This window comes from Clytia hemisphaerica, unplaced genomic scaffold (genome assembly GCF_902728285.1).
Source record: "Clytia hemisphaerica strain Z4C2 unplaced genomic scaffold, Clytia hemisphaerica genome assembly, whole genome shotgun sequence".
Classification (NCBI taxonomy): Eukaryota; Metazoa; Cnidaria; class Hydrozoa; order Leptothecata; family Clytiidae; genus Clytia; species Clytia hemisphaerica.
This window is the reverse complement of record NW_027103603.1, coordinates 1,479,423-1,495,283: the sequence shown is the minus strand read 5'-3', so window position 1 is coordinate 1,495,283 and position 15,861 is coordinate 1,479,423. Positions and strand designations below refer to the sequence as shown.

The window sequence follows — 15,861 nt, the reverse complement described above, 5'->3', positions numbered from 1 at the left end:
CGAACTAGGCCGATTTTGGCCGTAGAATTACTTGGCCGATCCTGGCCGATCTTGAATGTGCTCTAAATCGCTTGCAGCGACACAAATATTAACAAGGACATGTCACGTGGCATCATTTTTGAGTTGAAAACACTTGACTACACTAAACTTCAACTTAAAAACAGAAAGTTAGAAAAACAAAAAAGGAGTTCTAATAAGAAGCGGAAAAGTTCAATAATTTTCAAAAATTAAAGACTTTTAGAGTAATTTAATCAGAAATATAAATAATGTAAACGAAGTGGTATCATTGGCGCAGCATCAAAGATTAATATTTACGGCAAAGAACATAATTACTCGTAAGCTAACTCGGAGTTTTTTACTTTGTGTTATTTTGCTTGGAAACCGCTGTAATTTTTTCAAGGCATATTTTTAACAAAATCTTATAAAACATAAACCTAGAAAATTCGGCTAATATCAAACTGTAGAAAGGTAGGTAAACATATAAAAAATATTAATGCTGTTGATCATAACTATACAGCCTTCTTGCGTCATAGACCATATTCTTAAAACCATTCAATTCCTTCTCTGTATTTTTCCTCAATTTTATTGTCATATTTCGCAGCACCTCCTTGATGACAACCCATTTGTAATTTACATTTTTTTGCAAAAACGTAGCTCGTCCAAATCCTTTGTCTAACTCCTTTTTAAGGAGTCCATAAAATGTTTTACAACCAACGAACTTCTTTTCGCCCAATTCCTCTCGTACGATGTAAAGAATCACCAGCAATTGAGTACGTGTAAATACTTTGGTTTTGTGCCAATCTTCAGGATCGTATGTCTCCTGTCGGTATTTAGGCCTTGCTAAGTCTGGAAATATATAAAATAAGGTGAATTAATTAACCTTTTTTCGGGATAATTAAGCAAGTAAGAGCACATAGCAATTTTAAGGTTGTAAATTCAGTATGAAACGGTATATTGCAAAAAACGAAACCGAACAGCCTGACGATCGAATAGAATGAAACACCTTGTAGCAATTTCACGTTAGTTAATTATTATATGATAGAGACAGAGATTTTGGGACAAAATATGCTGGAGCGACAAAATAAAGTAAATAAGACAGAATTTTTCAAATATGCCTGTGTTCTTTTAATTGATTAGATGGCAATAATGAAAAATTTGAAGATTTGTTTCCAGGTCTGATATAGTCAAATTGATTACAATCTAACCAAAGTGATCCAGAGCCACTATGAATATATCTAACATATACATTTAACACTACATGAATGTTAATTAGACGTTTTCAGTCGTAGTGGTTGCTGTAGAAGTGGCAGTTATGCAGTCTTTTTGTAACAAGAATATGACCGTTTGGGTTTGACACTTTGAGTCAAAAACAATAAAAATTTATACCACTTACCATCATGCTTTTCGTTATCATTAGAGGTCATGACATCATCAGATTTGACATTAGCAACTAAAAATAAAATAGGAAGAGCATCGAATTAAAATGAAGGAGACAATATCTCATTTTCATAATAAGGATATTGCTTAATATGCTTAACGCTGATCAAAAAAGTTAAAATGAAATGATGGAAAGCTCACAACAGATAACTTACAAGACAGATTTTCTTTAGATACCATGCTAGACAGCTGATGGTCTACTACTTTTCCTACTTCTTTTTTTTCTTCTTCTTCTTCTTCTTCTTCTTCTTCTTCTTCTTCTTCTTCTTCTTCTTGTTCTTGTAGGTCTACTTCTTTCATTTTCTCCTTTTCTTTTCCTTCTTTTTTTTGATTTTCTAAGAATGCAATGACAAAGGATTCCGCTCAGATTTGTAGAAAATTAATTACATAAAGTAAATGAAAGGTAGTGTTTAATGTTGACTTTGTGTTAAAAATTTTTGTTACTGACCCTCATTTTCAGGTTTATCTTTAGAGGCCATGATATCATCAAGTTTGACATTAGCAACTAAAAATAAAATTAAAAGAACATTGAAATAAAATCAAATTGACCTACTATTTTCTATTTAAAGGATCCTGCTTTATATGCTTAACGCTGATCCAAAAAGTTAACACAGAATTAGGGAAAGTTCAAAACGAATGAATAACTTACAACAAACGTTTCCTTTATGTGTCATGCTAGGCAGCTGGTAGTTTTCTTCTACTTCGTCTCCCCCTTCTACTTCTTTCTGCTGTTCTAAAAAATGAAGAAAATAAAGTATATGAAGAAGTATATAAAGAAAAGTTCCTTTCTAGCATCGTAGCATGTTAGATACGTCAGATAAAAAAAACTTACCAGATTCAAATGGTTTCAAACCACACCCTAAAAAGACAATTGATAAATTTTTTGAATCCAAGAAATTTGTTAAACCAAACTTTGTCACTTTGATATTAAAATTCCCAAGAACCAAGATGAAACAAAATAAGAAATTGATGGCACTTTGAAGTGACAAAATACGGGTAGTGTTCAAAAGGGATAACTCACTGATATTAAGATCCTCTTTAGCGATCATCGTGGGTTGGTAGTCGTCAATTTCATCACTTTCTCCTTCTTCGTCTTCTAAAATGGCAATGAAAAAGTATTTTAGTCTGAGTTGAAGAACAAAAAATTAAAGTTTCATTAAAAGAAACATGAATAGTCATCGAATTTATATACACAAAAACTAAGGACCTAAAATTTACCGATTTCATTGCCTTCCTGAGGAGATTTGTGTCGCAAGTCTTCCCAAAAATCTAAGAAATATTGAGCTTCCGTATGTTGAAGGTCGGCTTCCTCCATGATAATGACCTTTAGCGCATATGGCAGAAGTGCATACATCAGAAAATTGGCTGTTTCAATGGCCATTGTTTTTATCGATGGAGGAAGACACTTCTTAAGCTTTTCGCTTAGACACTGCTCAATGTCGGGTCGCAACACATCTAAAATGAAGAATCATCCTTTAGTGAACTGAAACTACCAGAAATTGTTCTTTTTCATTATGTTTTCTATGCCCTAATCTTACAGTGACTTACTTTTGTGAATTTAGTAGAGTGCATAGGAGTGTGTATTCCTCCCTTTATTGGAGGTCTAACCTTTACTTACTTACCTCCTAGTAAAATGACTTAATTCCATGACCCTGAATTTGTACATTCTGCAAAGTAATCCCTAAAGTTTCAAGTAATTTTGGCTAAGTCTCTACTTCCCCTTTTAAACTATGAATATTGTTCGCAGTATGTACAACTTTGAAGAATGCAAATTGAAAATGAAACACAGTTATAAGCACGAACATTAACAGATCTTTGAGGAGTACTCACCATGGACAATGATAGTCGAGGTCATGTTTGGGAGAATATTGATGCGCACACTTTTCATACGACAATCTCCTTGCTAAAAATAGTATCAGTTTGAAGAAAAAAATAGTAAAACCTAAAATATTGGAATTAGCATAGAAATGCACTGATTTTTACGATCTTCAAAAGAAGTGAAAAGTCGTATTGAACATTAATCAGAGCAATTTTATACATGATTTGTCCAAAAGCAAATTTATATTATTAGTGTATTATTACAAACCACTTAATGCTAGGAAAATGCTATGAACCCTAGATAAATATTTTAACTACCCTAAAAGACCTATCCCATCTACCCTCAACAATGTACAAACTTAATTCCGTTCGTTGAACAATATATGCTTTGTTCAACTATAAGGTTTCAAAATGGAACATATAATTAAATCAAATATTATTTTAAGTGCCTTGGAAAGATCCAGCTTGGGCTGACATCAAAAAGCAGTCCATTCTTGACTTACTTTAATCAATGTTGACTCTGGGCGGATACCAAAATATGCATCATATCTGTACGACTCGCATTGCCCACTGGAAAAACGTTTAAATAATGTGCGATGGTTGGAGAAATGTTTGGCAATATCTTGCAACGTCATTTTTTGGCAAATGTTGAAAATATAATGAGCCTTTTTAACACTGATTGGAATAACTAAATGTGGAAAAAAATCATTATAAACTAAATAATTAGTCATCATGAATTAATTGATGCTTCAGTAATCACGTATTAGCCCTTGACGGTAGCATAGAGAGTAAAACCAAAGTTAAAAATAATCAAGTCTTTAAGGAACCGGTGCACATCAGCAGCCAGAACTAAACCCATTCGTCTAACGACTGCATTTGATTAAAGTTCTAATAGTTGAACCCGATGTTAACTTTAGTTTCTTTTTTCAAAGGGGGGACTAAAGTTAAAACTTTGCTACGTACCTACTTGAGTATCAGAATACTTTTTCAAATTTTCGTTTAACCTTTTATTCTCGTCATTGATAAGGTCTAAGGAAGAAATTCGAAGAGAATTGTAAAAAACAATCTTAGGAAGGTTTTCTCAGGAGTGAAAGGAAGCAAGCTGAGGATCCATAGTTTTAAATTTTTCTTAGTCCCTTTACCCCAAAGATGGGAACACGGGTCTGTATTATTTTTATGGCTTGAAATGGATTCATTTCAAAAACTTACCTCAAAATACCCCTTTTTGCGGCTTCCTTTAGCCTTTTAGACATTTCAGAAGATTTAGAGATGTTCTATGGTCTTCCACAAGACCAGGAAACAAATCTTCAAAGTTTCAATTCTCATTTAAAATAGATCATCGTTTGAGGACAAAAATAACAAGAAAAGATATATTATATGAAAAAAAATGTTTTCTCCTGTCAGAACTACAAACCCGCATAAGAATTGCTGAATTCTTTTCTTCTTAGAGAGACGATCTTACAATGAAAGGGTAATTAGTCCTCTAAATATATAATATATTCAAAGTAAAATGAAAATCAAATTTAATCAATTCATACCGATTGCAATTTCCCTCAACAGGTTTTCAATCAAGCCGAGGCTGCAGGCTTCAAGAGTTTTCTCATCGACAGATTCTGAAAATGGCAAAATGTATTATTAATACCAAGTCAGTTTGCATACTTTAAGCAGTTTCAGATTTCATGTGACCTTTTATTCAGTCTTACTTTGCCCAACATTTATATGTTTTCGAAATATTTCTTCATCAGAATTAGCTTTAAAAGAATTGCGAACACTGAATTGTGAATTCCACTCAAAGGTGATAACAGGGGTCATTTTGGCATTTTTAAAAACCCTTTCACTACCTGTCCTACGAAACGTAAGAGCAAATATTGTGAACTGTTTTCTTCCAAAAAGTTAAAACTATTGTATACCAATCACTACGCCAGGAGATCTGTCAACACATAATTGAATACCAAAATCAACACCTTTTTGAATATCATGTTTGTCTAAAAGAAAGAAGAATTAAAACAGTCTGATTGAATCATTATACTAAGTTGAACTCAAGTTTTAGATAATAGGGATGAATAATATTCAATTTGCTAAGTTAGGGTTAAGTTCAAACTGAGATATACCCTCATACAATCCCTATCCAGATCTTGAAATCTTTAGATTTGTTTCTTAGTCTGAAGATCCAAAATTTTGAAAAGGTTAAACATTAGTGAACCAAGATTTGTTAAGAAACGCCTTCCTTACCATCTCTGTCTGTAATTTTGGTTTTGGTTTGGTCACCATCAATGTCTTCATCGGTCGCAGCTAAAATTTATAAAAGAGTTTAGCAACATCAACTAGAAACTTAGATATTGTTTGTTAGACATATCTTTCATCAGGGGAAAAATTTCAAAAGACATTGCTTACCAACTTTGGTTTTTTTAGAGGGACTTCATCTCTTTCTTCATCTTCTTCCACCACTCTTTGGCTTTTTCGATCTTCAGTGGTTGCAGCTAAAATTTATAAAATAATTTAATAATATCTACTATCAAATTAGATATTGTTTGTTAAATATATGTATCATCAGGGGATAATTTCAAAAGACATTGCTTACCAACTTTGGTTTTGTTTAAAGGAACTTTATCTCTTTCTTCATCTTCTTCCGCCACTCTTTCGCTTTTTCGATCTTTAGTGGTTGCAGCTAAAATTCATGAAAGAGTTTCATAATATCTACTATCAAATTAGATATTGTTTGTTAGATATATATATCATCAGGTGATAATTTCAAAAGACATTGCTTACCAACTTTGGTTTTGTTTAAAGGAACTTCATCTCTTTCTTCATCTTCTTCCGCCACTCTTTCGCTTTTTCGATCTTTAGTGGTTGCAGCTAAAATTTTTGAAGTAGTTTAGCAATATCAACTATCAACTTAGATATTGTTTTTCGTTAGAGATTTCTATCATCAGAAAAAATTTTCAAAAGATATTGCTTACCATCAACTTTTGCCTTTTTAGAAGGAAGTTCTATGTCTTCATTCAGAATTTTGTTCACTGATTTTTCTGTTTCTTTGTCTTCATTGGTTGATGCTGAAATGTACAAAAAGAGTAAAATAAATTCAACACGCTTACCAACAGATTGCTGTAGAAATTAAGCAGTTTATTTGAAAATGAATCAGGGATTCATTTAAGCAGCCAAGCAAGTTCAAGTGATTCCATGGATAAAAAACTTGCAAAGAGAAAAACAACTAATTTTTGCATCGTCAAAAAATAAAAAAAGGGAATTGGAGCTGTGATTGGCCACTATAAACTATTCGACTCAGGTAAATAGATGAAAGGGAGCGATATTATACTGTATCTGAAAAAGCTAATTAAAACTCAGAAACAACGCATTTCAAGTTATATGCCAAAACAGTCAAATCAAAAAATGAAGAAATTATTTCACCAACTCAACGCAACAAGGACAAAAATGGTAAACCAACCAATTAACACAGCGAAAAAAACAAAAACAACAAATACACAATCCCACAATTACAAAAATAAAAATAAAAATATATATAATTCAAAACTAATCGCAATAGAAGAATAATTCTAGGATATAAAATAACCCTTCTTTGCAAAACTTTAACATGGAATTTACACTGCAATTAGTTAAACTATTCAATTCAATGTTCAAACAACGCTTCAAAAGAAATTCAGATCAAATATTTACTTACATAATAATTTTCCTAGCTCCTGATCCATTTTCTTCGTCCGTGAATGTTTCGCCTATCTCTTCTTTGATGATGGCTTTGTTCTGTTTCAACCATTCAAATAATTTCTTTGACTTTGGTTTGATCCTGCAGACACTCTTCGTAAAAGAAGTGGCAGCATCACGCAATGATTTATCAATCTCAAAGACCTGAAACAAACCAAAAGTTGACATTCAGAAATAAATCTCTTAATCGTGTATTATCTAATGAGATTTCTAGGATTTTTACAACATCTTTTTTATAGAGACCACAAAAGAAGTATTTTACGTCATGAATATAGAAGCATTCACATATCTGAAAATTAAAATAAATTGACCTTACATCGTAACACTTCATGCTCATCATGATGGCATCACGGTGCATGAAGCGTTGTACATAGAATTTCTTGCTAGTTGATGGGCGGTGTTTTAAAAACACCTCCGCAAAGCGATTGTAATCTTCACCTGATGATACAGTAAAATTTTGAACATTATTATTTTAATTTTAATTTATTTATTGAACGTTATTGATTTTTTTTTGTATTGGTGCCTTGGGTTGCTTTGAATCTGTTTCAGCTCGCACAGTTTTTTTTATTTCTAAAAAAAAAGGAATAGTATGTTACCCTTGTGATGAGCGAATTCGGTGGCTATTGCGATTCGGATTCGTGTTGGACTCAAGTTCATCGAGAGGTGCCTTCCAGAATCTTGGATCTTTCAAAAGTGGTTTGAAATGCTTTTGAGATACCATTTTGATTCAAAGCCTCCCCACTTTTGCTCGACGGAAAGATTGGCCTGTAAAAACACATGAGATACCAATCACTTCTTGCACCAAAACAGTACGCTCATCCGATTGAGGTGTCTTTTTCTGTTGCTATTAAGTAAATTCACCAGGCTAGGGCAAACGAATATCAGATGTTTTTTTACTAATTTCGATGTCTTAACTTTAAGGCACAATGAAAGTAGTAATATACCTGTTTGCATCACTGAAACCTTCATCTTTTGACAATAAAGGGCGACAATTCTTGAAATAAGTTTTGTACATTCGATGGAGTATTTTAGAGAGCACAATGATTTTTGCGCCGTATAGAAGACTTGTTTTATATAAACGATTATTCAAGACAAATGCATGGAATTCTTTGTCGAACTCGGCTTTTTCGAAATCCTGGATGCTCATGTTCATTAAATTTGAAGTTCTATTGATTAAAATATAAGAACAAAACAGAATGTAAAAATAACAGAGTTTATTGATAACTAGCTTCATTGTGACAGGGTTTGTTTCTAAAAATAACTGTGACGTTTTGTAAGTTTGAGTAGGAGACTTGGTGCAATATATTGTAAAAAGAATTTCAAGCTCTATTTGATTGCATCAATCATTGCTTTCATTTTTTGATTGAACAAAAGCCAAGTTGCTAGCCCATTTTTGACTTTCGGCTATAAATTTTACCTTTTCTCGCTCTTTCCCGAAAAAGTTCTTAAAATACATTATTCTTCGAAAAAAAGTTTAGTTTGACCGATGCATGATTTTAGTTGAAAGAATGATATATCTAACAAATATTTTACCTGAGCCCATTGACAAAACAAGTGAATATCATGAGGATATTCCGTGCTGCAAAAGCATCGCACTGTTTAAAATCCTCCCTGCTTTTGAGTTTTGTCACGATCTCTTTGACATAAACTGATGCCCCAAATTTAACGAAGTGTTTAGCCTGAAGGAGATTTTGAAGCTTATCTTCTTTGACATCGTGCTGCCGTTGAGCGATGTCGGGACTAAGACCTGCAATAAAAATTTGTTTCAACAATAAGAATTTTTCCAAACAGGTCAAAGTATTTGATAGGAGTCAGGGCTATTCTTAAAAGTATCGATACCCCAGTCTTTGTGACCCCTTCTCTTACCATAGAATAAAATGATAAATTTAGAGTTATACATCATATAATGATACGGCAATGATCTGATATAATGCCAAGAAACAACAGCCCTAATTCTTGAAATATGTAGAACAGATTTAATTTTTACAAATCCATTTTTTGTTTCCAAAATCTTTTGCTGTTTTTGTTTCACTTTAAACATGAATATAAAAGCACCCATTAGACAAACCTTTTGTATGGGTTTTAATTTGCTCTCTGAATATGGATATTTCATTGAAGGTAAGACCAAAAAATATCCTTCTCTCTGTCGTAAATTTTCAGGAATTTTGCAACCGCACTGAGTTTAGATGAAATTGTCGATGGTTTATAAAAATCATCTTGTTGGTTTAACGGTTTCTGCATTTCTCTCTTCATTTTTGATACGAATTTGTCATAAAATTCGTCTTGCAGTCTTTCAGGGGAAAAGCATGTTGAAGGTCCGCATTTGAGATCTATGTCAATGTTGGACCAAACGTGTTTGACATGTGCCCGATATTCCTTAGCGTTTTTAGGGCTCAGGTGGCACGACCTCACCATCCAGCTCTGAAAGTTTTCCAACAACTCCTCCTCATCCGTAAACATGTATTTTTGTGTGGCAGGATCCGTTTTAAGATTGGCGTGATGGTCACCTGTCATTATAATTGCTCCTTTCAATGTAAAAGATGTGATTGTATCATCATTGCTGATTATTTGATTCGAGCTTGCTCTTTTCAGCTTTCTACATCGGGGCCTGAGTTGAAAAAAGAAATATTGTAAATGTTGGAATGTTGGTATGTTACCTCAGTTTCAGATTCCCAGTCTCATTGTAGATCATAAAATACCATCTATCTATCAAGTAATGGCATAATATAGAGTAAAAAGTTATTATCATCTTTTTTTTAGAAAAAGAGTTTCTATTTATACTCAAATGTTTTTCTAAAATCTGGGCTGTATAGGTTTCAGGAACTCATCTTGTATGACCTACTCCACATCTTCTTTTGGGCATTGGACAACAATAAAAAAGGAAAGTAGAAAAAAGATATACCATATCATTTTTTAATTCAAAGCAATCAGCAGTTTCCTATATAATCATTTATGATATGTGTTGAGGTAGTGCCTTCGATGTAATCATTTATGATATGTGTTGAGGTAGTACCTTCGACGTAATCATTTATGATATGTGTTGAGGTAATACCTTCGATGTAATCATTAATTTGGTCCTCAAAACAAATCTTTTATCTTCCGTAAGATTATCGAATTCGATATAATAGCCGAAATTTGGAGTTTGGGCGAGAAAGTCGCTTTTGGGCTAATTGATAATCTCCCACTCCGCTCGAGTTTTTATCTCCCAAAATGTTTCTAGGAACTATCTTAGAGTCTTAGAAGGCACATTATCGACTAAAAGAAAGTAAAATCTTGAAGGTGATAAAATCCCACTCCACCGTTCGAATTTTTATCTTCCAAAATGTTTCTAGGGAGTCTTAGTAGAAGGCATATCATATCAACGACTAAAAGAAAAATCTTGAAGGTGATAAATTCCCACTCTGCTCGAATTTATATCTCCCAAAATATTTCTAGGGACTATCTTAGAGTCTTAGAAGGCATATTATCGACTAAATGAAAGAAAAATCTTGAAGGTGATAAACTCCCACTCCGCTCGAATTTTTATCTCCCAAAAGGTTTCTAGGGACTATCTTAGAGTCTTAGAAGGCATATCATCGACTAAAAGAAAGAAAAATCTTGAAGGTGATAAACTCCCACTCTGCTCGAATTTTTATCTCCCAAAATGTTTCTAGGGACTATCTTAGAGTCTTAGAAGGCATATCATCGACTAAAAGAAAGGAAAATCTTGACGGTGACAAATTCCCACTCCGCTCGAATTTTTATCTCCCAAAATGTTTCTAGGGACTATCTTAGAGTCTTAGAAGGCATATTATCGACTAAATGAAAGAAAAATCTTGAAGGTGATAAACTCCCACTCCGCTCGAATTTTTATCTCCCAAAATGTTTCTAGGGACTATCTTAGAGTCTTAGAAGGTATATTATCGACTAAAAGAAAGTAAAATCTTGAAGGTGATAAAATCCCACTATCCGCTCAAACTTTTATCTCCCAAAATATTTCTAGGGACTATCTTAGAGTCTTAGAAAGTATATTATCGACTAAAAGAAAGTAAAATCTTGAAGGTGATAAAATCCCACTCCGCTCGGATTTTTATCTCACAAAATATTTCTAGGGACTATCTTAGAGTCTTAGAAGGTATATTATCGACTAAAAGAAAGGAAAATCTTGACGGTGACAAATTCCCACTCCGCTCGAATTTTTATCTCCCAAAAGGTTTCTAGGGACTATCTTAGAGCCTTAGAAGGTATATCATCGACTAAAAGAAAGGAAAATCTTGAAGGTGACAAATTCCCACTCCGTTCGAATTTTTATCTCCCAAAATGTTTCTAGGGACTATCTTAGAGTCTTAGAAGGCATATCATCGACTAAAAGAAAGGAAAATCTTGAAGGTGATAAAATCCCACTCCGCTCGGATTTTTATCTCACAAAATATTTCTAGGGACTATCTTAGAGTCTTAGAAGGTATATTATCGACTAAAAGAAAGTAAAATCTTGAAGGTGATAAAATCCCACTCCGCTCGGATTTTTATCTCCCAAAATATTTCTAGGGACTATCTTAGAGTCTTAGAAGGTATATTATCGACTAAAAGAAAGTAAAATCTTGAAGGTGATAAAATCCCACTCCGCTCGGATTTTTATCTCACAAAATATTTCTAGGGACTATCTTAGAGTCTTAGAAGGTATATTATCGACTAAAAGAAAGTAAAATCTTGAAGGTGATAAAATCCCACTCCGCTCGAATTTTTATCTCCCAAAATGTTTCTAGGGACTATCTTAGAGTCTTAGAAGGCATATCATCGACTAAAAGAAAGGAAAATCTTGACGGTGACAAATTCCCACTCCCGCTCGAATTTTTATCTCCCAAAATATTTCTAGGGACTATCTTAGAGTCTTAGAAGGCATATCATCGACTAAAAGAAAGGAAAATCTTGACGGTGACAAATTCCCACTCCGCTCGAATTTTTATCTCCCAAAAATTTCTAGGGACTATCTTAGAGTCTTAGAAGGCATATCATCGACTAAAAGAAAGGAAAATCTTGACGGTGACAAATTCCCACTCCGCTCGAATTTTTATCTCCCAAAATATTTCTAGGGACTATCTTAGAGCCTTAGAAGGCATTTCATCGACTAAAAGAAAGGAAAATCTTGACGGTGACAAATTTCCACTCCCGCTCGAATTTTTATCTCCCAAAATATTTCTAGGGACTATCTTAGAGTCTTAGAAGGCATATCATCGACTAAAAGAAAGGAAAATCTTGAAGGTGACAAATTCCCACTCCGCTCGAATTTTTATCTCCCAAAATGTTTCTAGGGACTATCTTAGAGTCTTAGAAGGCATATCATCGACTAAAAGAAAGGAAAATCTTGACGGTGACAAATTCCCACTCCGCTCGAACTTTTAACTCCTAAAAAGTATCAAGGGACTACCTTAAGAGTCTTAAAAGGCATATTATCGACTAAAAGAAAGAAAAATCTTGAAAGTGATAAATCAAAATGTTTCTAGGGACTATCTTAGAGTCTTAGAAGGCATATTATCGACTAAGAAAATTCTTGTATTGTTTGAAATGCGTGTTTGATAAAATTTAGCTTTCCTTCATATTTTACTTCCATACAGCTACTTATTGTTTAAAAAAGAACATCCCTCTTTAAGATTGAGGCGTTTCATCGAAGAGGGTGTTTAGTCGAACCAATTCATCGGTATTCTCTGTTTGTCTATGGGGGAGGGTTTTTGTACAAGAGTTTTGAGATTGTTTGACTCAATTTAACCTGATTACTATAGGCCATTAAGACATTGGCGTTTGGTTTATTCACACACATCAAAACAAAAATAGACAAATATCTTAATTTCATTCTGAAATTATTTGTTTTTCTTTAAAAATCTAAACAGAATTTGCAATCTAAAAGCAATTATCATCGCAAAGCCGGTTTAAATCAATTTAAATGAACTTCTTTGAAACGGGAATTAAATTGTTGACAAATCTATCATGAGTAAAAAAATAAAAAAACGCTATAAAAAAATTAACCTTGCCTATGTTAAGTCTGCTCATGAAAGCCCACCATTAGTTAATCAAGAATTGATGACATGACACAGTAACAGTCTTTATAGTGTGGTCGTGTTACAAAAATACAGGCTGTTTGTAGGAAAAAAATATGATCCAGCTGAAACTTTCTCCAGACCTTCTCTATAGGATGCTTATACCTCAGGAAAAATTCCCCTAAAATCCCACTGGTGGAACATCCCTTTTTTGGGACATTTCTATTTTCCCCAGGCAAAATCCTAAGGGCGAAATTTTTTGAAAATTTCAAACTTATTTCCAGACAATATCATGTATACCATTCGAAAGCTCTCGAAAAACTTTATAGAAGACTTTTAAACGGTTACAATTTCCTTACCTAACTCGAGATATTTCATGCGCAAGTTCCACTTTTCGCCACACTTTGGTCAAAATTGACCATAAACAGCATCTTCTGTGTGAATTATCTTGAGTTAGGTAATGAAATCGGCTATACCCGTTTAAAAGTCTTCTATATAGTTTTTCGAGAGCTTTCGAATGGTATACTTGATAATGTCTGAAAATGAGTTTGAAATTTTCAAAAAATTTCGCCCTTAGGGTTTTGCCTGGGGAAAAAGGAAATGTTCCAAAAAAGGGATGTTCCACCAGTGGGATTTTAGGGGAATTTTTCCTGAGGCATAACCATCCTATAGAGAAGGTCTGGAGAAAGTTTCAGCTAGATCATATTGTTTTCTCGTAAATTATGCTAAACGACCCCACTAGGGTCCATAATGGGGTCCCATATGGGGTCCATATTGGGGGTCCAAGTTATGTCTTCTCCCGAATATGAATCATAAGTTTTATCCTTATTTTTTATGCAGTTTTTTCTTATGCTCGATCCTGTAAGAAAATTTTCTTCCTATTGTAAATATCACATCATCCAGTATCCAACCAGGATTACTCCGGGTAGGATAAAGTTGTGTGATATTTCTGGACATTTGCGGTCGTTATCCTAAAAGCTATGTTATTTGTAAAATATCAGTGGATGAACTTGATAGACCCCTCAAAATGTTTGAAATTGAAATATGTATCTTTTATAAAATATCACATCATCCAGTATCCAACCAGGATTACTCCAGGTAGGATAAAGTTGGTGTGATATTTCGGGACATTTGCGATTGTTATCCTAAAACAGCTATGTAATTTGTAAAATATCAGTGGATGAAATTGATGGACCCCTCAAAGTGTTCGAAATTATGTAAAGTTTTGGATTTTTGAGGTTTCGAAGTTTGTTGAATATGATATTTTTCAGAGTTACATCAATTTTGTAAATGAGTATTTTTGTTGGAACATGTAAAAATATTTTATTTTTAATCGGCTTTTGGAAAAGTCCCAAGGCCAAGAGAGTTAAAAGTGAGAATATGTCGAGTCTATGTGAAAAAATTGAAAATTGAAATAAGAAGGGAACCTTCTGTGTTCTTGAGGTGGAGTATGCACAATATTTGCATATTTATTGGTTTTGACTTGAGAGCCCCAAGACTGGTAACTGAATATAGCTGTGAAAGAAAAAATCTGGTAGAATGTCTTTGGGGTGTGAAATAGACTAAAATTGCAGATTTTATGCAATGAAGACTGCTGTAGCAGAAGATCTCTATTGTTAAATGTGAAATTAAAATGAACAACGGATGAGATGGAGACACCCCCACCAAGGGGGTGCCTGGAGACAGGTGCGGATCCTGGAGTAAGCTCTCCTTGCCACTCTAGAGTCACCCACCATCTCATCCTGCAAATTGTTTCTGTAGTGCTGCAGCCACTACAGTGTGAACAAAAAAAAAAAAATAAATAAAATAATAACAATGATAAATAATTTGATTGATTGATTTGCTACTTGATTGATTGGCTATTTGATTGATTGGCTACTTAATTGATTTGCTAATTGATTGATAGGTTGGATGACATGTATCAGAGATGTTAAATCAAAAATTGATTTTTTTATTACTCAGATTTGTATATGAATGATTATCATTGTTTTATCATTGAAAATGTGTCAAAGAGACATAAATGGTGAAAATCAAATAAGTAAGCTTCGTTGTGAAATGGTACTTGAGCAGGTTTTGAACCTTAGACCCTAAGATTCCGATGTGTGAAGTTACCCATCCACTGCACCATCAGGCCTCAAATAGTAAGGAGAAATTTTTTATTAGATTATTTCTACAAATGGCGAACGCCCCTGAATGTATTATTATCAAAATAAGAAGTTTATGAATGGTGGAATAATAGTAAATTAGTAAATTATAGTAGAGAGAATACTCTTACGTTGACTTGGCGATTGTCAAGATAATAAATAATGACCAACGAGCGACAGCAACAGCAGCCAAAACGGTGACGATAGAATAGTAAAAAGTGACAACGGTGATAATAGAATAGTAAAAAGTAGAAAATGACTTTAAAAACGATTTGATGGCTTTTTCACTGGCGTGGATGCTTTTTGCAGGTTTTGTGCAAGTGAGTGATAGAAATGAAAACAAAAAAAAAAAAATTATTATATTGGATGTACCATATAAACAGAAACCAAGGAAACGAAGGAAGCGAATATACTGCAATGTCCTCTTCTACTTTACTGTTGTTGCATTTTCCCGTAGCGAATTCCAGGAAGTTGTGGGTCGTTTGGGAAAACTGGACGGAAGTAAGAGTGAAAGTGATGGTAAAGTATTGTTAGTGTTGTTGTTTGGAGTAAATTGGGATTGGAAGTGCTCTAGGCCGTGCTCATGGTGCCGTTTAGATTTGGACTTTGGTCTTATGCTGAAAGAAATCAAGAAGGGAAAATAAAAAGGGAGAAATCGAAAGTGAAAGAAGGGAGTGGCAGAAAAAATGTTGAACTAGAGGTCAGGATGATTTAGGATTGACAGAATA

The 15,861-nt window shown here is 33.7% G+C and overlaps 1 protein-coding gene across 1 annotated transcript; it reads right to left on the bottom strand.

Annotated features, from left to right (window-relative positions):
- Window positions 1-405: 405 nt before the first annotated feature.
- LOC136802123 (putative autophagy-related protein 11) lies at window positions 406-9,880 on the bottom strand. The gene is made up of 24 exons (XM_067058842.1): window positions 9,044-9,880; window positions 8,509-8,722; window positions 7,920-8,141; window positions 7,572-7,740; window positions 7,292-7,413; window positions 6,935-7,119; window positions 6,572-6,576; window positions 6,216-6,308; window positions 6,025-6,111; window positions 5,837-5,923; window positions 5,488-5,547; window positions 5,166-5,240; window positions 4,794-4,868; window positions 4,219-4,284; window positions 3,759-3,943; window positions 3,268-3,340; window positions 2,656-2,892; window positions 2,459-2,533; window positions 2,270-2,296; window positions 2,087-2,170; window positions 1,886-1,942; window positions 1,593-1,772; window positions 1,394-1,450; window positions 406-846 (listed from the first exon to the last, which is right to left on the bottom strand). The coding sequence occupies exons 4-24, from the start codon at window positions 7,630-7,632 to the stop codon at window positions 491-493; spliced, it is 2,247 nt and encodes a 748-aa protein (XP_066914943.1). The 5' UTR covers window positions 7,633-7,740; window positions 7,920-8,141; window positions 8,509-8,722; window positions 9,044-9,880; the 3' UTR covers window positions 406-490.
- Between the last annotated feature and the right edge of the window lie 5,981 nt (window positions 9,881-15,861).